This window comes from Orbicella franksi, chromosome 6, assembly GCF_964199315.1.
Source record: "Orbicella franksi chromosome 6, jaOrbFran1.1, whole genome shotgun sequence".
Classification (NCBI taxonomy): Eukaryota; Metazoa; Cnidaria; class Anthozoa; order Scleractinia; family Merulinidae; genus Orbicella; species Orbicella franksi.
The window spans coordinates 3,356,206-3,379,058 of record NC_138150.1 but is presented as its reverse complement, the minus strand read 5'-3'; the positions used below and the strand labels follow the sequence as shown (position 1 = coordinate 3,379,058).

At 41.3% G+C, this 22,853-nt stretch overlaps 2 protein-coding genes across 2 annotated transcripts; both read left to right on the top strand.

Moving 5' to 3' along the window:
• The first annotated feature begins 264 nt into the window (after positions 1 to 264).
• On the top strand, positions 265 to 11,684 carry LOC145490208 (sodium-coupled monocarboxylate transporter 1-like). The gene is made up of 15 exons (XM_081469326.1): positions 265 to 998; positions 2,466 to 2,531; positions 3,115 to 3,166; positions 3,958 to 4,025; positions 4,616 to 4,770; positions 4,932 to 5,072; positions 5,976 to 6,105; positions 6,382 to 6,470; positions 6,763 to 6,872; positions 7,177 to 7,247; positions 8,570 to 8,656; positions 9,334 to 9,569; positions 9,843 to 9,943; positions 10,705 to 10,835; positions 11,302 to 11,684. Exons 1-15 carry the CDS (start codon positions 654 to 656, stop codon positions 11,365 to 11,367), a joined length of 1,848 nt encoding a protein of 615 aa, XP_081325452.1. The 5' UTR covers positions 265 to 653; the 3' UTR covers positions 11,368 to 11,684.
• Positions 11,685 to 13,099: 1,415 nt separating this feature from the next.
• On the top strand, positions 13,100 to 22,033 carry LOC145490207 (sodium-coupled monocarboxylate transporter 1-like). Its single transcript, XM_081469325.1, has 15 exons — positions 13,100 to 13,444; positions 14,175 to 14,240; positions 14,560 to 14,611; positions 15,208 to 15,275; positions 15,812 to 15,966; positions 16,323 to 16,463; positions 16,902 to 17,031; positions 17,503 to 17,591; positions 18,458 to 18,567; positions 19,086 to 19,156; positions 19,784 to 19,870; positions 20,177 to 20,412; positions 20,949 to 21,049; positions 21,594 to 21,739; positions 21,947 to 22,033. The coding sequence occupies exons 1-15, from the start codon at positions 13,100 to 13,102 to the stop codon at positions 22,010 to 22,012; spliced, it is 1,863 nt and encodes a 620-aa protein (XP_081325451.1). The 3' UTR covers positions 22,013 to 22,033.
• The last annotated feature ends 820 nt before the right edge of the window (positions 22,034 to 22,853 follow it).

The window sequence follows — 22,853 nt, the reverse complement described above, 5'->3', positions numbered from 1 at the left end:
TTCCAACAGACGCACCTTATGGCTGTATCATTTCAGTTATTGGGCACAACTACATGAAATTGAAATTAGCAAGAAGACTCCCATTTTGGCGATTTATTCATAATAAATGAAAGTACAAGGGGTACCTACATATTTTCAATTAAAGATATAAGAAAGGAGTACCTTTTCTGCCAAAATGGCATACAAAAGGAGTTGGACCTAGGGGTGAAGCCTCTCTGTATAGAACTTTGTAGACTGCCACCTCCCCTCCCCCCCCGACCCGATATCGTCGTGCCATCAAATATGGAAATGACAACTAATCCATAATTCAAGACCATTAAAGTCAAGAATCTGGGATATGATAGATAATTGATAAGAAACAATCTCATCAAGATTGAGATCTGAGCAGTTTTTCATTCGCGCGTTATTCGGAGAAATAAATGTTTCACCCAAATTTCTAGAGCTTTGTCTGGAGACGCTATGTTGGTGCCCCTCAGGGGGAGGTAAAATAATGACAGTGTGACAGCGTCATATGAGAACCTATAATTCAAATTTCGAGAGGAAGTGAGACGTAAGTGTCTTGTTACTACTTAACCAGACTTCTGCTTTGATCAATTTATCAAGACATTCGCTGCAATTGCTGCGCGTAAAACGACAGTGATTGAGCTAAAAGAATGGCTGTCGACGAACGCTTCAGTGTTGTCGACTATGTGGTATTCTCCGTCATGTTACTGCTCTCGGCGCTGATCGGAATATGGTACGGCTGCGGACCTGGAGGAAAACAAAACACCACTGCTGAATATCTTCTGGGAGACCGCCAAATGAAAAGCTGGCCAATTGCTATATCTATCCTGGTGTCTTTTCTCTCAGCAATATCCCTACTGGGCTTGCCAGGAGAGATCTACACTTATGGAACCCAGTTTTACGTTGTTGTCTTGAGCTACGTTTTGATTTGTACGGCAACAAGCACCGTGTACATTCCAATGTTTAGACGGATCAAGATCACTTCTGTTAACGAGGTAAGAAAATCTACAGGTTTCGTTGCGATCGATAGGCTAAAACGCCCAAAGAGCTCCAAATTAAATTTCAATCTTAAAAAAAGTGACGCAAAAACTAAGGAAGAATTAATGTTTCTTTCGAAGGGAAGGGGCGAGTTTGTGTTTTGTAATATTTGAGGGATCCGGAACGAGTGGTCCTCTGGAAAAGCCCCGAAAGACTAAGCCAACCAAAATCAGACAGCAACAATTGAAAGCGCGATATGTTGACACTGACCTTGAACTCAATACCCTGTAATTAGAATGGGTTTAGCGTCCTGTGCAGTCTTTTCCGTTTCCTCTTAGTGGGAGAAAGCGAGAGCCAAGGGCAAGTCGCGCGAATGCGTGGGGCGAGAGCAAAACGTTAGGAACGGGGGGAGGGGGGATGGGTAATGGTGGGTAGTGCCCCTCCCCCCTGCCACTAATTTTTTGTTACCCCTGTCTCCGTGCCCTCGCGCGACTCCCGCTTGCCTGAAAGAAAACGGAAAAGACTGGTACGCAGGCTAGTGCATGCAGACGCTCTTTAAGCTCGTCACGCAATCTTCCTCTTGCATAACGAGCCTGAAGACTGTCTGCGTAGGAGGCTAGGATGGTTTTCACTAGCGTAAACAATTGTGAAGTTGAGAGATAGGCTTCACCAAATCAATGCCAGGGTCTGACTTGCCCCCAGTCGTCTTCTTGCAACTTCATACAGCGCGCAGCTCGGGGCGAGGTTGGAGCGCAGGGTGAAATGGGTAGGGAGACTCTATCCGTAAGGTCAGGGAAGCTTTTTTATTTTTAATTCAAAAGGGCAGAACAATTGATCCAGATGGTCTGAACATCTGCGAAGAAACAAATTAATTGTTTCCTTTCATTATTTTATTACTTTATTTTACCATATGCTTATCTTTAATTTACACTGTCAATTAGTTTTACGTATTTGTGGTATTACTTTAATATACTACATAAAAACATGTCCTAATGTAAAATTCTCATTGTACCTAAAGAAGGCTGGTTTGGCCAGCCGAAATATAGTACACCTTAAAAAAAATCACCCTACGTTGGGTCGGTTTCTGCTTTTATATCTCCTTTTATATCCTCTCACCCCCGGGAAAGTCTGCGACGAGGTACCATCGTTATTAATAAACATAAAGCAGCCCCAGGGTGGCTGTAATAACAAAAACGAGATAGGAATAGAAAAAAGGACATTTGGTTTTCCCGAGATCTAGGGAGGAGCTAATGAACCTGTGACTTTATATTTTCACAAGCCTTAAAACAGGTCTCAGCTATTATTTTTCACCGATGCATGGTTCTTAATTTCTATGCTTTTAAACGAAAATAGCGTAGCAATTCCTTTGTTATATTTTTTCTAAATCCCACTGTCTTTTGACCCCGGTTTCAATCATCATTAAGTGTCGAAGATTGATCAGTAGATAGTCTTTGTAAGTACCATATCATTATTTATTTTTCTAGTACCTTGAAAGACGCTTTTCTTTCGGCGTTAGGATACTGGGCAGCGGTTTCTTCATTCTTTCCGTGGTAAGTATATAAGCTTATGTATGCAAGCTCTGAATTGCTCCACTGTCATTGCAGCCGTGGAGTCGTTACGTGCCCATTAGGACAACCACTTAGTGCAGTACACGACACATTCAGGATCGGAGTAGGCTCTGAGCAGTCTCTCTTTTCTTCGAAAATCCGTGAGGAAGAGCGCAAAACAAGAAAGCTTGCGAGCATGACTGTGAGCGTGAAGTGCGAGCCCTGCGAGCCACTGGTATAGCTTTTCGCTCGTCTTCCGACGCCCGCACTACTAGCGGCTCGCCGCATCGCCGCTCGCCACTCACACGTCACGCTCACTTGTTTTGCGTTCTACCTCTTGAATTTTCGAGGAAAAGAGAGACTGCTCGTAGTTTCATACAGGAGATGTTGCGCGTTTATGTAACAATTTTCCCAAATTAAGACCGGCGGATGAGTGAAATAAGAAATACATATTGTGGCCTGGGGAAGACTTCCCCATTCGTGCTTGTTGTAAACTGGAACTCGCTAGTAAATGCAGTGTGCAGAATCGTACCCCGTTTATATTGCATACCGTGTCTTTTTTTGACTTTTACTCATTATATTGCAGACTCTGTACCTGTTCGTGGCACTGTTTGCTCCATCGCTGGCATTGGAAGCTGGTAAGTGAGGATCGAATGGAGGTAGCCTGCATAGCAGACATTTTCCTTCCATTTTCCATGCGGGTAGATCGAGTAAGCGAGCGAGCAATGCAAGCGAGCGCGCCAGGGGTGAGCAAAAAGTGGAGAGAAGTGGGGAGGGGGTGAACAAAACTAGGAGGAGTAGGAGAAGGGGGAGGGGATGGGGAGGAAAGGAATCCATTCATTTTATGCCCCACTTCCTCCCCTTGCTCCTTATTGTTTCGCACTCCCTCGCAGTTTTGTTCCCTTTGTGCTTTTGGAAATGAACTTAGGCTAAACTGGAGGTAAAATTGTCGACAAGAATTCAGAGTTTTCACATTATAGTGACTCTGGCCAGAGCTCGAACCCGGGCGTTGAGCTCGCATTCAGTCCACTGCACTAACCATTTGGGCCAATGCACCCCACAAGAAGGGTGGGGTATAAAAGGTTTTGTCATAAATTGAACCAGGGAATGGTACTCCTCTAAGCTTTTGGTGGGGGTGTGCAGCCCTAATCTTGAAACCTGTATCCTATAGCTTAGACCAAAATCTTTTATTTTCCCAACCCCATTTCAGACCTTTAAAATTAGTACGGGGCTCTAATATGTGACTAATGTTAACAGTTTAGCTTTCTTGACTAATTCAACTTCTTTGCTATTTTATGCGTAGTAGTACTTTAAAAACGTTGAATTAAAAACAAAAACCGGTTGAAACTTTTACTGCGATAACAAATGAAATTGTTGTTGGCAAGACTGATGACTCGTAGGGTTTTAGTTTACTGTTCTTTCATTGCAGTTGCAGGCATCCCTCTGACAGTTTCTATTCTGGCCACTGGCGCTGTTTGCACTTTTTACACATCTCTGGTGAGAGAAATTTACATGTAGTTTAGGCTGCGTTGGCCTAGACTGCGAGCAGTCTCTCTATTCCTCGAAAATAAATGGAGAACAACGAAAAACAAGTAAGCGTGCGAGCGTGACTGTGAGCGTGACATGCGAGCGGCGATGCCTCGAGCCGTCACGCTCACAGCATGCTCGCACGCTTGCTTGTTTTTCGTTCTTCCCCACGGATTTTCGAGGAAAAGAGAGACTGCTCGCAGTCTAGTGTTAGCCTTACTATTTTACTATGACAAGGGAGTATGAAGAGAGTAAATCCCTGATATAGGTGTAATTCCTAAGGTAATCCCTTTCAAATCTAGATCACTCCCGGCAGCGATCGGTAGCCAATCATATGACACACATCTTACTCACGTGTGCAGTGTAAGCGGTCTTAGACCCATTTTCAAACCTCCAACTCCACAGCCTTAGTAGTCTGTTGTCTCTTGTGTCACTGCATAACTGCGACAAAACGGCGATACTACAGCAGTAACACGCTTGAAACATGGCGCCATCTTTATTTTGTGAGACCAAGTAATGACTGCACAGCCTTCTCAAATATGGGCGTGTTTACTCTCCAGGGTGGTTTAAAGGCCGTGGTCTGGACAGACGTGTTTCAGTCGGTGATTATGCTGGCGGGTCTTGTCATTGTTGCCGTTACGGGAAGCATAGAAGTAGGAGGTCTCCAAAAAGTCTGGGAAATCAATCGAGAACATGGACGAATCAACTTTTTTGAGTATGTATCGTGGCAGATCTTTATTAATCGAACGAGGATGTTCAGACACACCGCAATCATTGGTAGAAGTGTTTCGTTTAATTTACTTGTTTGTATAGTTTCCCGCAATGTTGAAACGGAAAGATTAACTAGTTTTTCGCTATTTTATTTTCTATTCGCAGCTTCAACCCAGACCCCAGGATTCGAAACACGTTCTGGACTCTCACCATGGGAGGGACTATCGCTCTGTTGCCGGTTTGGGCCACGACTCAGTATTTTGTTCAGCGATATCTTGCGGTGAAGACGCTCAGAGAAGCTAAAAGGTCAGGCTACGCAGTTTCTTACTGCTGTATACATTTATGATTTTATTGTTTATTAACCAGGCACTTTTATCTTCTGGCTTAACAATTTAATTATTACAATTTATGTTTATCGTTTATCCCAAAGAACGATTTACTCCTCGGGGGAACTCCCATGTAAACAGTCCAGTTAGCTGGCCGCTTAGGGGTGTAAAACACTGACTATGGTCTCACTCAGGGTGTTCACGACGAAGCGTACTATTTTAGCCATCAAAGCTACACACAAGCAAATATTAAACAAATGCGGTCATGTCCGTCACAAAGCGGTATCTTTGAGGAGTCAAATATATTAATAAAGCTCGAGACACGCCCACATTGGTCTCCATAGCCCATTGCAAAAACGTGATAGGACTGGGACGAGTTTCTTATATTGATTGGAAATCTAAACATTTCAACTGAAATAAAAATTTTACTAAACGAAAAGTTACTCAATCAAGTTTGAGAGTTTTCAGCGGAAAATTGCCCAAATGGGAGCCTTGCAAAAGTTGCAAAATTCCATACAAACCCTGACAATTTTGTGGCCTGTCAACCCAATCCATACAAACTCTCTATTTTAGGTGATATTTGAATAGCTATCATTTTGCCATTTTCCTCCTCTAAATACTTCTATTCTTGCTTAAGACTCTCAAATTTAGTCGATCTTTCATTTAAATATCTTAGTTTTTCAAACAAACGGAAAACAACCATACTCTCCCAGTCCTCTCACGTTTTTGCAATGGGCTATGAGGGGTTTAATTATAATGTCGCGACGAACATCCCTGACCTTTTCGCATGGCAGTCTGCCCCCATGGGTGAAGGGAGCGGGGTACTTTTATAAATTTAGTAATTCTAACCAAACGCTTTGTTTGTTTGTTTCATGTCTCATAGAGCGCTGTGGTTGAATGTTCCGGGCCTGATTCTCGTGGTAACTATCTGCACACTGGACGGAATGGTCATATTTGCCACTTACGCCGATTGTGATCTGAAAGAACAAGGAAAGATCACAAGGGGAGACCAGGTAGAGAATGGTGCGAAATATTACTACATGAAAGTAGCGGCCAAGGTTTCATTTTCATGTTACACGTTGGGGTTTCACCCAAAACTTAAATGTTAGAACCAACCTGTACAGCATAACGAACAGTTCCACATAAAAGCATTGCTCAATAGATTTGCTTATATATCGGGGCACAATCTTCTTGTTAATCGATGATTAATATTTCTTCTCGTTGCCTCTGTGCATTTGCAATGTAAGTAGCAACTAAGCGTTGTTCATTCTATGCTTAACTAACGCCAGGTTCTGCCATATTTCGTCATCAACAAACTCGGACACCTAAAAGGCCTGCCGGGAATGTTTACCGCCTGTCTTTACGGCGCTGCCCTCAGGTACAGTTAACATTCAAATGGTGACTTGACAGAGTAGGTAACACCTGACTCTGTAATATTTAGCCGTGCAAGAAACGAATAGGAAAGAAAGAATAGTCTAAATCGACGTATTGTTTATGCAACGGGTGAGCTAATACGCCCATTTAATCAGGTTAATAAGTTACGTTACATAAAGTAAAATTAGCTTTCAGTCTTTTAAACTCTCCGTAATCATCAAATTTATTTTCAACTAGAAAATCACGAAATGAACCTGACTTGTACTTGTTCAAACTACCATACATTTATCTCACAGCACAATATCATCTGCACTGAATGCGATGTCTTTAGTGATTCTAGAAGACCTCATTAAGAAGAAGGTAACTTTGACTGACAGAGAAGCCACTAAAATCGGCAAAGTCGTGGGTGAGCGCCAATCATGTTTTAAATAATATATCAAGCAAGAAAGACCGTGTTTAACCACAACTCCAAGCACCGAGAAAAGTATTTTTCGTCACGAACTTCGAGGAGTTTGGAAATGTGGTCAAACCCTGTCAATAATATTATCATATCATTATCATTATCGTCGTCGTCGTTATTGTCATCGCCATCGTTATCGCTATCGTTATCGTTATCGTTATCGTTATCGTTATCGTTACTATTATTATTATTAATATTATATAATGATTAAAATATTCGTTTAATTACGTTACGTTTTGCTCTCGGTCAGCGGTTATATTTGGTGGAATAGTCATGGCTGGAGCATTTGCTGTGAAATACACTGGTACAATGGTGCTACAGGTAAGGACACGGCCGCAAAATAAATTTATGTTAGTTGCCGTCAGGAAAAACTGTGACCGAGGTCTTGAAAATGCTGTCCGGGACCGCAGGCCGAGGGCAGCGTTTTCAAGCCCGAGCTCGAGGTCACAGTTTTTCAAGATACGGAGCGACCCTAAGCCGGAAAATAACATTGTTTTTTTTTTTTTTTCCTGCGGTAAATTTGTTTTAATTACAAATGGGTTTGGTTACACAACTTTGGCATTGAATCGGCTTGCGTGCCATCTACTAACGATTTGGAAAACATTTTCGCAACCAGCGAGTAACTCAGATACTAAACAAAGAAAATGCATTAAAAATGAGAACAGGTTTATTTCGAACTACTTCATGTTAGTTGCATTTAGTTCACCACTTAAGTTCTTCAAAACCGTTTTTCCGGTGTGAAAGTTTGAAGTTGTGCTAGGAAAACAATATCTGTCAGTCGTTGCAAATCACTTAAAATCAGGCTTTTCTCAGCTTTTCTACCCTGAATTGAATAGCAGAAAGCGATGAAATTCGTTAAGCGTATTACACAGAAATTTTCTTAAAAACAACAATGCAACGATCAGGGAGGTAAACTCGACTGAAATTGATTCATTTTTTTACGTAAAATTTTAAGGCGAGAGAAACACAGGATTACGCGCCATTACAGCGCCGAGCTACAAACAGCCAAATAAACAAACAAACAAACAAACTCCCACAACGTTAAAACACTCAATTGAATTTATTTACAGTGACTTTCCTGTCATTTACAAGTGACTATAGAGAAACTTGCGTTGATTAATGGTCAACAGAAGTATAAAAAATGCAAAAGATTGACGATTATCGCTAATTCGTTCGCGAACTGATAGATCAACATGATGATTCCACCCGTCGTGAGCGGAATTGCGCCCGCCCCGGAGCCAATTAGATTGCAGGATTTTTTTTAATTCCGTCCTCTCACGAACTGAGAAAAAAATAAATGGATGTTATGCATCCGCTACCACTCAGTAAGATTCAGTAAGTCCTACATTTGTTTGTTGATTAACAGTGTCCGCAATTAGTACATCAAGATTCAACGACACTTAAGTAAAAACAACTACACAGTGTATCGGTTCGATAGTTTGGTGGCAAAAGGCCACTCGGCGTAGTAGGTCACGTGACCTCTTTGTCTTGGTAACAAAATGTTAAATTACAAATACAGCAAGTGGAAGAGCGCGACGAGGTCACTAAAATCCCTAACTGAGGTTATTGATGAGCTAAAAATATAGTGTGATAAAATAATAGAATTATTGTAGTTTATTTCCATAATTCCATTCCTCTTTTAGCTTGCCTACAGTATTACTGGGATCTGTGGTGGAGCCTTGCTTGCAGCGATCACACTTGGAATGTTTGTGCCAAGGGTTAACTCAAAGGTACAGGGACATTTTTCTCGAAATTCACGCAACGTCAGATTTATAGATAGTGTCATAAGGTTCTTAGGGTGCGTTCGTTTGGGATGATCTGGATCAGTATCAATGATCCAAATTAAATCGCCCGGATCATGGTACATCAAAGGAACCGATGAATCCACTCTAGGCAAGGAAATTAATCGGTGTTTTTTTGATGCACCATGATCCGAGCGATGTGGGATTATTGATCCTAATCCAGATCACCCCAAAGGAACACACCGTAATATGGTGTAAGATATGGCTAGCGGTAGATAGTGCTGTCGGTGTTGATGGTAGTATTTGCAATGATTATTAAGTGAGATTTGCACTGTAACGTTACGCGTCGACAAGACTGAATCTTTATGGCTTATCGACGGTTTCGGAACAAGTTGAATCACATTCAACGTTTTCTGTAGATGCGAACGGCTTAAACATTTTCCCTATTTTATTTTACGCACGTAAAGCCATTAACGTTCATGCCCGTGTACGCGCGTAAAATACCTCGCCAGTGAAAATCCACCTGTATTTTGTTTGTGGTGGATTTGGTGGTGGTGGTAACTTCGATGATTGGATCTCCGGTTTCAGTAGCAAGAGCCGGCAAAGCCGGAAAATTTTCACGAAAAATCACTAATTTTGCAGCCCTGTCATAACTTTTCACACAGGGCGTGTACCTGGGAGTGTTTGCTGGGTTTTCGCTGTCCGCGTGGGTGTTCATTGGATCCGTTTTCTATCCGCCTGATACAAACCCAGCCGTTCGCTCGGTTCAAGGATGCCCGTTCTATCTGGATGCGCAAGCCTGCGCAGCAAATATCACTTTGCCATGCAATAACAGTTCGAAGGAGATTCTGATTAAGTATGATGACGGATTGATTAGAAACCCTTACAAACCATACACAAGGTAAAAAATAGACTACGGCAGTCTCTTTTGATAAAACTAATCGAGAAAATGGTCCAGCATTCTAGAGGTCATTTTGTTTCCTCTAGACCACCAGTGAGAATCAATAGAGGCTGCCCATAAGCTAATGTAAAAGAAATATACTTAAAAAGGGCATTGTCCTATCTATTTGTTGAGTGCCCCTGTATGATAATTCAGATTTCCCGCATCTGTGCAAATTTTCCGATATTTGTTTTAATTTATATTTTCAAATTACGATATTTGTTTTATTTACAGTACGCCAATAGCTGACCTCTACAGTTTGTCATATCTGTGGATTTCTGGCTTGTCGTTTGGTGCGGCAATCCTTGTTGGAGTGATCGCAAGTTTCGCTCTTGGTAATTACATGTGATTAATTAATCATTATTGACCGTGCCCAATAATGCCAATTTACTTTGCTGTGAAACCCTATGGAGTTGACCGCATTGGGAGCTCATGGAGCCGGTTTGCAGGATTGCATGTACCATACACCTGTAATCTGTCGTCCCGATTTGAACTACACGGCCATCACTGATGCGTGGCCAAGTTTGTATTCCTGGCATGAGATTGGAATGAGCCTGCAATTGAGGTTTATATATGTGGAAAAATCTTCTCAAATGCAAATAGTATGGCTATTTCATGATACCCCTGCTTTAGCCTCCATTTCAAGTTAGTTCCAATTCAATACCGAGAATACGCGAAGTGTTAACATATTTTTACTTCTCTCTTTCTCGCTTTCTTTCTTTCTTATCGATTTGTTTATTCACAGACAAATAAACAGACAAACAGACAAACAGACAAACAGACAAACAGACGGACAGACAGACAGGCAGACAGGCAGGCAGACTGGCAGACAGAACTGAGATTTACAGTCATAGATATAGACAGACAGACAGATAGGCTGACAGACAGACAGATAGGCTGACAAACTAACAGATAGACAGACAAAAAAACAGCAGACAGGAAGACGAACGGATTGATTCCAAGGTGCCTAGGGAGTTAAGTCCCTTTTAAAACAAAATCCCTCATTTTTAAGTCACATCTTTCCGGCCTCAGAATATGGCTTCACTCCGAATATTTTGTCCGATTACTAACATTATTATTATTATTTCTATTATAGAAACTAAACAAGACCGATTCAAGAAAGTGGATCCCATGTTAATATTCCCGCTGAAGGCTTGGTTACGTGGATTTTTGCCTGGTTCTAAATTCACTTGGGAATTCATGGATGAAATTGATGTCGAGAAAGAGGTAAAAATTACTGTTGTATATCTTAATAGGTGCGGACGCTGTAGTATGACTGTGCAGTAAACAACATTATTATATGGCTTGTGTTTGTAGCCGATAAAACGTGCGCTCTGTTTGACTGATTCAAGGCCATTATTTTCCCGTGATGCCCACGGGCCGATTGCAGGCCCGCAAAAACAAAGCACAAAGCCATATAATAAAGAACTTATTACGTTTGGCCTTAACTGGAAAATCTCCAATCCCGTTCTTACCGTATTGACCTCGCTATCGCTGGGTCAATACCGCAAGGTCTCGGTTTGAGATTTTCCCGTAAAGACCTCATTCTCGGCTGATAAGTAGTTAGGGCAATTCCTCTAAGTTGGAGAGCATCACCTAGAATTATATAGCTCAAACTAATTTTATAGCCTTATCAGTTTTTTTTTTGTTTTTTTTTTTTTTATAATTTGATTATTAATCTGATCTGCTTTAGGACCCAGACAAAGTACCAGATGAAGAAAAGGAAAACATCCAGTCAAACCAGGAGACAATATTGTGATACAGCGTGTAACCATGAATGCACGCCGCAGATATTGACCACATTTCATGAAACGCAAGAGAGGATCACTCGCTGTTGCGAAACACCAATCTGTGATATTCGAAAAAGCTTAGTGTGATCTTGACGCAGATGTACTATCGAAACATAACAACTAAACTCATGTCTTTCGTTAAAAAATAATATAATCAGTCATGATCCATATTACTCTGAATTTCAGCCGTCTCTTCAATTCCCTTTACCCGCAAGGGGGGCGCGGGAGAGAGACACGTCGCTCTCTCGCGCGATCCCCTCGTGGATAAATGGGAGAGACGGCTGAAATTCAGACTAGATTCGTTTTCGTACTGTATAAAACGTAGTGATTTCTAATGGCAGAAATCTAAGCTAGTAGTCATTTATCGTTACAGTAGAGTTCATAGCAAGTTACTACTTGACTGTAAGTAGATGAATTTTAAATAAATAATTAGATGTGGGTTATTGACCACGCGTGAGGTCAAAATGACTGGATATTGGCCAAGTTCTTTTCTGCTTGTTTGCCACCTTTACGTGCCAGCTAAATCTCGTCTGACTGAATTAGTTTCTCCCTCGCAGAACATATAGATATACTGACCTTGGCGTAGCGCAGGTGTCCACGACATTTTCACAATCCGAGCTGGCCAGCGGTAAGACACTCGCAAGGACGCTTTAATGAGTCTAACACGAAGAAGTACGAGGCTTGTAACAGAGGGTGAATAAGTTAAGTTGAGCGACTCTTAGTTAGTAATATGTGGGCACTTACTGACCTCCAGAATTTGAATTTGATCACCAGGGTCGTCCACCACTCCGCTGGCCAATAACTGAATCACAAGCTGATGTTTTTTTCCCAAGAAAATAAGAAAATGACCTTAGATTAAATCTCACACTTTTTTTGTTTGAACATAATTAATCTAGGCGATAGAGGACGTCGATAACTACTGTCAGAGTGATGTTAAAGGCCGTTTGCATTGAATTTCTCTGGCACATATCTCAAAAGGGGCCAAAAAATTGCCGGAAGTGAGACAATGGTCACGTCTGCCAAGGGTCTTCTAACACGTCCTACCCCAAGGTAGTTAGAATTATATTTCTAATGACTATCGGTGTTGTTATTATTTGCGACAATTTGACCTTTTTAAACCATTAATCTTTACATAATCCCTTAACAATGGATCGTTTACATGCATCTTAGGTGGGTGTACTAATGTTGTCATGAAATAGAAGTCACAACTAATCCTTAAATAAAGTAAACAATCTGGGATATGATAGATGATTGATATATAAACAAATTCTCCAAGATTTAGATCTGTGCAGTTTTTCATACGCGCGTTATTCGGAGAAATTTTTTACCCAAATTTATAGAGCTTTGACTGGAGACGCCATGTTGGTGTGCCCCGGATGGCTGTCGTAAAAGAACAGAAACATCAGTCATTGAGTTTTGCCTTTAAACCCAACAGTTATTAATAGAGTAGAGCTCCAGAAATTCGACTTATGCAAGGACTGTTGATTTAAGTAAGTCGTCTTTTGACGTACCTAGTCGCCATTTTTATGTCACGCAGCGCAAGTGCAAGTGGGTGGAAATTCAAACAACGAAAAATATTGACAGAGCAACAACGTCACCCGTGTGAACCGGCGATTCAAATTTCGAGAGGAAGTGAGAAACGTCTGCTTTGATCAAATTGTCAAGACAGTCACTGCAAACGACAGTCATTGAGCTAAAAGAATGGCTGTAGACCAACGCTTCAGTGTTGTCGACTATGTGGTGTTCGCCGTCATGTTACTGCTCTCGGCGCTGATCGGAATATGGTACGGCTGCGGACCTGGTGGAAGACAAAACACCACCGCGGAATATCTTCTGGGAGACCGCCAAATGAAAAGCTGGCCAATCGCTATATCTATCCTGGTGTCTTTTCTCTCAGCAATATCTCTACTGGGCTTGCCGGGAGAGATATACACTTATGGAACTCAGTTTTATGTTGTGATTTTGAGCTACGTTTTGGTTTGCACAGCCGTAAGTACTGTGTACATTCCAATGTTTAGACGGATCAAGATCACTTCTGTTAACGAGGTAAGTTTCGTTGCGATCGCTAGGCTAAAACGCCTACCGGAGCGCCAAAATTTCAACCTAAAAAAGTAAGGAAGAATGAATCATTTCTATAGTCGGGAAGGGTCGAGTTTACGTCCTGTAATATTTGATCAGTGAACGCGCCCTCCTCTGGAAAAGCCAAGCCAGCATATATGAGACAACAGCAATATGTGACTTTTCATACCCTATATGCTGACCCGGACTTAAACGAAACATTCAGTTTATAAACTTGAGAACATGTGTTTTACATGTATACTACATGATCTTAGCTACGCAGGAATGATCACGAATGGATCGCACTTGCGTAAATATTTGAGAAGGGCTTCACCAAATCCTTGTCAGGGTGCTTAACAATCCCCATTTCAGATCAAAATGGTCGAAATCCCTCAGTTTTTTTAGTCTGAAAAGAGTGGAACACTGTACCCTATTGCGCTTCTCGCCCCCAGGATTTTGCGCGAAGGACAGACTGCTCATCAGTGACGTCGTCGGAGCAGAGCACACTGGGCTCGTCACGCAATCTTTCTTCCCCTGCGAAGGAGAACGCGCGACGAGCCCAAGGAGCGTTACCCGTTCGGATTGACTCAAATTGCAACTTATTTGTTCGTCTCATATGAAGTTCGACGTTTGACCTGGGCCTAACTGTCTATTGAAGAACTCTTCATATGCTGCAATTATCTGTAATTACCATATCATTATTTATTATTTTTTCTAGTACCTTGAAAGACGTTTTTCTTTTGGAGTTAGAATGCTGGGCAGCGGTTTCTTCATACTTTCCATAGTAAGTATGTACATGCCGTCAAGCTCTGAATTGCTTTTCCATCTTTGCAGTAGAATCGTTATACAACGAACATACCTTCGAAAACAGCCACTTAGTGCAGTAGAAGACACAAACAGGAGATTTTGGGCGTTTATGTAACAATTCACACAAATTATGACCGGAAGATCATGAAACAATAAATACATATGGTGGACTGGGGAGAGTTCTTTCTTCTTGCTCACAAGAGTCTGGAACTAGCTAGTAGCGTGTATAATTAATCGTGCCCAATTTGTGTTGCATTCCGTGACTTTTTTTTTAACTTTTACTCATTATAACGCAGACGTTGTACCTGTTCGTGGCACTGTTTGCTCCATCGCTGGCACTGGAAGCTGGTAAGTGAGGATTGCCTGGAGGTAAAATTACCAACAGGACTTCACAGTTTGCAAACCTAGGGTCAATTTGGGTCATTATGGGAATAAACGGCCTCAGTTTCAACATAGTGACCTCGGCCAGAGCTCTAACCCTGGAGCTCAGCCCGCATACAGTCCACCGCACTAACCATAAGGACCAATGCACCTCCCACGAAGGGCGGGGTAGAGACGTTAAACTGACCAAGTAAATCCACTGCAATAGGCTACTTAAGGTTTATGTGTCGGATAAGTCGTTTTTCTCTTGATCATAATCAAACACAACACATCACAACAAAAACGTCAGCTTCTAATATTAACAGTTCAACTATCTTGACTGATTCGACTTTAGTAGTTCGTATAGCTTGATCGTCCGAGTGAAGCCAGGGTAGTTCTGCTAGAAAAAAACTGTTGCTGGACACTGCCATTTCGACAACCTGAGCGAAAGTCATCTTCAGAATTGTATTTAAAAGTTGAATTAGAAGAAAACTTAACCCAACTTTTGCTGCGATAGTGAATGAAATTGTTGTCGGTAAGACAGATGATTCGTATGATTTCAGTTTACTGTTCTTTCATTGCAGTTGCAGGCATCCCTCTGACAGTTTCTATCCTGGCCACTGGCGCTGTTTGTACGTTTTACACATCTCTGGTGAGAGAGATTTAAACGGGGGTTAGGCTTAGACAGCGCTATATTTTATTGCGACAAGAAACGATAATTCATCTCAAGCTCCCGGCTCCAGAAATTTTAGGAGTGTCTTTTTTTTCGAAACAAAGAAACGCCTGATCGCAGGTTAGAGGGACTTGGAATAGTCAATTGCATTTTACTACCGTCTGCAGTCTAAGTAGTTTTAGACCGGCCCAGCTGTTTTAACCTCCAGAAAAGCAATGGTGGAACGCGCATTGCGGAACAACTGGGTATCATCTTTTACTGAAAATAATAACTTGAGGAGATTACCTTGGGAATAAGGCCTGTAAGGGATGAACTCTATACCCTGCATCCTCTCCTGACTGTGAGGCGAATGTGAACGTGAGTAGCTTTAGAGTCTGTAACTGATCTCTTGGGTCGCGGCATGACTGCCCCAATACTGTGATATCATACTGCAGTAGAACAATTGAACCAGGGCCATCTTCATTTTGTGAGACCAAGTGACAGCTCCACCAGTTGCAAATGTGTTTATTCTCCAGGGTGGTCTGAAGGCCGTGGTATGGACAGATGTGTTTCAGTCGGTGATTATGCTGGCAGGTCTCGTCATTGTCGCCGTTACGGGAAGCATAGAGGTCGGAGGTCTCCAAAAAGTCTGGGAAATCAATCAAAAACATGGACGAATCCACTTTTTTGAGTATGTTTAACATAACTGTCGAAACTTTTCGTGGCATTTTATATATTGTTTTCATTGAACGAGGACTATAGTTAGCGGCAGAAGCGTTCCGTTGGATCTACTAGTTTTTACATCGTGCCATAGTAAACACAGCCAATCAGGATAAAGTAAAGCCGTTGTTTACAGCCGATCTTTCCATCGTACATTTCGGGTATGCCGCATAGATTGTGCTGGTCACTGTATTTTCTATGACATGGAATAAAGTACAAGTGACGAGTGCCCGGGGATATTTCATGGTATGCTAAGTTAAGGTGTTGCATTACTGGTATGTGTAGCTTCCCGGAATGTTTAAACGGCATTCTATTTTCTATTCGCAGCTTCAACCCAGACCCCAGGGTTCGAAACACCTTTTGGACACTCACCATGGGAGGGACTATTGCTCTGTTGCCAGGTTGGGCTGTGACTCAGCATTTTGTTCAGCGATATCTTGCGGTGAAGACGCTCAGGGATGCTAGAAGGTCAGGCTCAAACAACATGCCTCGCGGTTTCTCACTGCTCTGCGTACACATTTTATGCGTTTATTGTTTATTAACTAGGATCTTTTATCTTCTGGCTTAACAATATAGTTCTCGCAATATATGTTTATCGTATACAGTGAAGAAAGTTTTACCCCTCGGGGAACTCCCATAAAAAATTTCCCTTAGGCCGTGAATGCCCGTCGTCTCGCGTAATCACCGGCCGACTATGATCCCACTTGGGGTATTCAGGAAGAAACGTACTATTTTAGCCGTCAAAGCTCCACACAAACAAATATTAAACAAACGCTGTTATATTCGTTCTAAAGTGGTGCCTCGACGGGCATCCCCGACCTTTTCACATGGGAGTCTGCACCCTGGAGGTGGGGGCGAGGGGTGTTACTTTAGTAATTCTAACGCAAGGCTCCGTTTGTTTCGTAGAGCGCTGTGGTTGAACATCCCAGGCCTGTTTCTCGTGGTAACTATCTGCGTGCTGGACGGAATGGTGATATTTGCCACTTACGCTGACTGTGATCTTAGAGAACAACGAGAGATCACTAGAGGAGACCAGGTAGAGAATGGGGGCGACTTGGTAGTTTGGACTTTTAGGACCTTAAGTAGTTTACGTTTTCACTCCCAACATAGGCTAAGTTCCAAATGGACGATGTCACTTTACGTAATCCCTACATGAAGTAGAGGCCAAAGTTTCATTTCAATGTTACACACTAAAAATTCACGGACTAAAAGTTCGAAACCATATCGTACAGCATAATAAACAGCACCACATGTACTGCTCAATAGCTTTCAATTGAATATGATGGTCACACACTAGGGCTACATACACAGACTTGAAACTAAGTACCACCTTGTACGGCATAATAAACAGTCACTCCCCGGGGTCTCTCCCTTAACTAGCACGAAGTTTGACTTGGTTAGGGAGGGGGTGAGTGTTAAATGTCAGTCTTTGTTACTCGATTCATTCTCCCGTTTGCTTGACATTGTAAATTTCAACTTAATGTTGTTCATTCTTTGTTGACATCAGGTTCTGCCATATTTCGTTATCAACAAACTTGGACACCTGAAAGGCCTTCCGGGAATGTTTACTGCCTGTCTTTATGGTGCTGCCCTCAGGTACAGTTGAATTAGTGTCTTGACACTGAGTAGGTGACACCTAAACTTCAAGGCCTAGCGGTGGAAGAAATTTAATGAAACTCTAGCCGCAAACATATAATCTAAATCGACGTACCATTAACGCTTCGGTTGAGCTAATACGTATATTTACACAGGTTAATAAGGCTAATAAGTTACGGAGTATAAAGTATAGGTTTCCCCGGGAAAGGGCTAAGAAATTTTGACGTTTTGAAAGTTTTCTATCAGTCTTAAAGCAGCTCAGTCACGGTTTGAAAAGTTTAGCCTAAATTTTTCAAATTCGTCGTTTGCAATCCGTGTCAATCTTCGCCATCCTTGCTCATCCTTGTTCCTTTATGGTTTATTATTATCTCTTTGATGTTTTTCTATCCTAGTAAACTATCATTTTCAGGAGATTTTGTACGTGGCCAAAAAAAAGACAAAACACTCTGACTGAGCTCCTTTAACTCTCCGTAATCTTTAGAGTAATTATCAACTAGAAAAACACGAAATAGTAATAATAATAATAATAATAATAATAATAGTAATAGTAATAGTAACAATAATAATAATAATAATAATAATAACATGTAACGAGAGAACCCAACTCCCCATGGAGATTTTCAGTAGGGTCTTCAAAGAAAATTAAATTAATTAATTAACTAATTTAAAACCAGCCTAATATAAATAGCTAACTACACAAAATGTACAAGCTGCAAATCCATTACAATTAGTAATTAGAAAGTATTCAGTTTCGTTTTAAACATAGATAAAAATTTAGTGTCTTTGAAGTCAAAAGGAAGACTGGTCCGTGAATTGAACGTGACGCGACTTGTACTTGTTCAAACTACCAAACATTTATCTCACAGCACAATATCATCTGCCCTGAATGCGATGTCTTTAGTGACTCTAGAGGACATCATTAAGAAGAAGATACCTCTAACTGACGCACAGGCCACTAAAATCAGCAAAGTCGTGGGTGAGCGCCAATCATATTCAAATGTTAGTTAATTCTTGTTAAGCGAGTGTTACATCTCTACGTTGAACTGTTCAAGTATTTTCTCATGAAATCCAAGATGACGCACTTGATATTTAACAATTATAGATTATGAGCTCGAGATTTCAATCGCACAGTTCAAGTCAGCTATCACGCATAGACACTCAGAGAGAATAATCAAATTTTTTTAGTATAAGTCTTCTAGTTACTCAAAATTTTATCTAAATCCTCTTCACAGATACTTCGAAATCGGAAAGATGCGACCGCCATTTTGTTAACAACCGCACGCTGCCACGCTACTCAAAGAATACACAGAATAGCTATAGATGATGAGTAGCGTAGCCAATCAGAGGATGGCATTCGTGTTATAATGCTTGTACTAGATTTATAACAATTGAGGTTAACTCTCGATTGATGATGATCAAGAAAAGATTAAGGTTAGAGAAGTAATCCCCCATAAAGGCCTTCTCTCATTATGATATGTTTTGCTTCTCCGTCAGCGGTTACATTTGGTGGAATAGTAATGGCTGGAGCATTTGCTGTAAAATACACTGGTACAATGGTGCTACAGGTAAGGACACGGCTGTAAAATAAGCGAATGCTATGCATCCATTGTCACACAGTGAGTCCTGCTTTTATTTGTTGATTAACCGTGTTCGCAATAGACCTTATCTGTATTCTCGGAGTTGGACTGGACTGGGAGGCTAGTTTGCAACGGAGAAAATCATCAAAAAAGTATCAGTTGCAATCTTCTAGTTCTAATCCAATACCGAGAATACACAGACAAGGACAGCGTGGCCTAGTGGTTGAGGAACTGGATTTGTAATCCGGAGGTCCTGGGTTCAAATCCTCCTCCCTGCCACTGGATGAATTTGTGTTTGGTGGTCTTAGATTCGACTCCTCCACGCTTTGTAAATAGCCAACTGGTCAGTCTCCCGCCATTTGGAATTTTTACAATATTTGTTTGCTCATTTCAGTGTCCTCAATTAATACAGTAGTGCTAAAGACTTTGACACTTAAACAGTGATTTATTATTATTATTATTATTATTATTATTATTATTAATTTTTAGAATACGAATATGGCCTATGAGCATAACTGTGCTAGATTCAAAAACACATAAAGGCATCTACACAGTCTACTGGTTCGATAGTTTGTTGTCTACAACTTGTAAATATGCCGTTTCCTCTTCCGTTAGCTTGCCTACAGCAATGCGGGTATCTGCGGCGGAGCCTTACTTGCAGCGATCACACTCGGAATGTTTGTGCCAAGGGTTAACTCAAAGGTACAGGGACCATTATCTCGATTTTCATTCATAGTCAGATCTATAGATGAGAACATGAGATTCGTAGACAGTGTAAGATATGGCTAGCGGTATATATTAGTGGCGGTTTTGATGGCAGTGTTTGTGACGACTGTTTAGCGAAATTTTCATTGTTAGGTTACTTTACTCGCGTCAACGAGCCTGAATATAACTGGATTATCGACAACACACAGATCAAAAATTGCTGATTTGACTGCGTACTTCCATACTTAAAAATTCTCCCGACATCCAGCTAACATTGCAGCTTTGTTATGACTTTTCATACAGGGCGTGTACCTGGGAGTGTTTGCTGGGTTTGCACTATCCTTGTGGGTGTTCATTGGTTCCGTTTTCTATCCGCCTGATACGAACCCAGCGGAGCGCTCGGTCAGAGGATGCCAGTTCTATCTGGATGCGCAAGCCTGCGCAGCAAATATCACTTTGCCGTGCAACAACCGTTCAATGGGGATTCTGGCCAAGTATGATGACGGATTGGTTAGAAACCTGTACAAGCCATATACAAAGTAAGAAACTAGACTACGTTAGCCTCTTCATAAAACCCAATTAGAAAAACAGTCCAGCATTCGAGGTCAGTTTTCCTCTAGACCACCAGTGAGAAGCAATATGGGCTGCACGTAAGCTAAAGTAAAAGATATGTTTTCTGGTTTTCATGTGGTTCCTCTATCCTGATCGAATTGGAATTTAGCGATGTTAGTTTTGTGGAGGGAGGTAAATCGGAGGAACAGGGGAACACCATCGGAGCAAGGCGAGAACCAACAACAAACTCAACTCACATATGGCGCTGGGTCGGAATCGAACCCGGGCCACATTGGCGGGAGGAGAGCGTTCTCACCACAGCGCCGCCCGGCCATCCCTGTTCCCCAAATGGAAATTCTCTCTTCTATTTGTGGTGTGCCTCATGAAAAAGTTCAGCCTCTCATCTGTTTAAGTTTCTCCATAACATATATTGTGCTAAGACGCTGTCCAAGAACACACGACTCGAGCGATAACTAGTCTCATAAGTACTAATGAACATTACGATATTTGTTTTGTTTTACAGTAAACCAATAGCCGACCTCTACAGCTTGTCATATCTGTGGATTTCTGGCTTGTCGTTTGGTGCGGCAATTGTTGTTGGAGTGATCGCGAGTTTCGCTCTGGGTAGTTATATGCTACTAATTATTCAATACTGACTGTGTCCAATGAACCCCATTTTACTTGGTTGTGGGATGCTGTGGAGTTGGCTGCATGTACTATACACCCGTTATCTGATCCGGTCCAGAGTTGAACTCCATGGCAATCACTGATGTGCATTCATGTTCGTATTCTCGGTATGAGATTGGCACTAGCCTGCAATTGGCTTCTGAAATGCAAATGGATGACTGTTTCACGATACCCCCTGCATGCGTCAGCCTCCATTTCAAGTTAGTTACAATCAAATGCCAAGAATATTTAGTTATACAGTCGAACTCCTATAAAGCGGCTTCCTATTAAACGGCCACCCCTATTTGGCGGCCAGTAATCAAAGTCCCGATGAGTTTTTCAGGCTTCTTCTTTCCAGTTGCTTAAATTGGAAAATTTACTGCGATGATCATACTTCACTTTCATCTACTACCGCAGTTCAAATATGAATTATTTCATATATACTTCACATCAATATATATTATTAATGTTAACTATTCCTTTTGTGTCCGTCCCATTAAAGAAACTAAACAAGACCGACTCAAGAAAGTGGATCCCATGTTACTCTTCCCGACAAAGGCTTGGTTACGTGGATTTTTGCCTGGTTACAAATTCACTTGGGAAGATGAAGCTAATAATTTCAGCGATGAAAATGACGTCGAGAAAAAGGTAAAATTATTGTTGTATATTTAAATAGGTGCTGACATAGTGCTTAATTGTGCAATAAGTGATCATAAGCAGTAAGGTAACTCGACTAAATTAGGTAGCAGCACCTCAAACTATATGGATCAAATGTAATCATTTATTATTATTATTATTATTATTATTATTATTATTATTATTATTTCGTCATTAATTAATTCTGATCTACTTTAGGACCCAGACAAAGTACCAGATGACCAAATGAACGATAACCAGTCAAACCAGGACACAAAATTGTGATACAGTGTATTATCATGCATATCGTTGACAGTCTGAGGCCAGGTCCACACTACGCCAGAGGAAATTGAAAATTGGAGATTTGTTTCTAAGGTTAGGCCTACCGTCCACACTAATCTGTCACGAAAACGGAGCTTTTAATTTCGAAAACGCTCCTTAAACCTGAGGAATTTGAAAACGTCGGCTTTTCGTTTGCGTGTGGACCGAAAACATTTTGAAAACGGAGCTTTTCGAAAACGATGGCCTCTAGATAAACATGTGATTCCCCTGACAGAGTTTTCCTCAAACACAAATCCGAAATGACCAGTGAATGTTGCGTTTTTAAATTCCTCCGGCCTAGTGTGAACGGAAAACATGATACTTTTTCAGAGTAAAAATCTAGAGTGAAAACTCCTTTTTCAAATCCCTCCGGCGTACTTTGGACGGGGCTTGAGAGAAGTTGATGTACTCACGCGCCAATACAAAAGCATGCCACAGATATTGAACACATCTCATGAAACGTAGGAGAGATTATCCTCTCTTGCGAAATGCCAGTCTGTGATATTCGAAAAAGCTTAGTAGAGTAACCAAATTATCAAATATTTGCAGTATATGGTGTTCTCGAAGTAGGTGCATTATAGAAACATAACAACGCATGTTTTTCGTTTAAAAGATTATAATCATTCATTACCCGGTATTGAATTAAATGTTCTTTGTATTGCATAGAGCTGTACTGATCATTAATGAGGCCCCATTGGGGAAGGGAGATGGTTTGCTGTGAGTATCCCACATCCTGTTAATTGTTGGCCCAAATATCCCGTATCCCGTTAATTTCAATTGCAAAAATTTACGATTTTCCCACTCG

Bases quoted from the DNA above. Each gene is read 5' to 3' on its own strand.
- LOC145490207 (XM_081469325.1), top strand. From the start codon at position 13,100: ATGGCTGTAGACCAACGCTTCAGTGTTGTCGACTATGTGGTGTTCGCC. The intron at 19,871-20,176 runs GTACAGGGACCA...CTTTTCATACAG, and splicing joins TGCCAAGGGTTAACTCAAAG to GGCGTGTACCTGGGAGTGTT. The intron at 21,050-21,593 runs GTAGTTATATGC...GTCCCATTAAAG, and splicing joins GATCGCGAGTTTCGCTCTGG to AAACTAAACAAGACCGACTC.
- LOC145490208 (XM_081469326.1), top strand. From the start codon at position 654: ATGGCTGTCGACGAACGCTTCAGTGTTGTCGACTATGTGGTATTCTCC. The intron at 2,532-3,114 runs GTAAGTATATAA...ATTATATTGCAG, and splicing joins GTTTCTTCATTCTTTCCGTG to ACTCTGTACCTGTTCGTGGC. The intron at 6,106-6,381 runs GTAGAGAATGGT...AACTAACGCCAG, and splicing joins AGATCACAAGGGGAGACCAG to GTTCTGCCATATTTCGTCAT.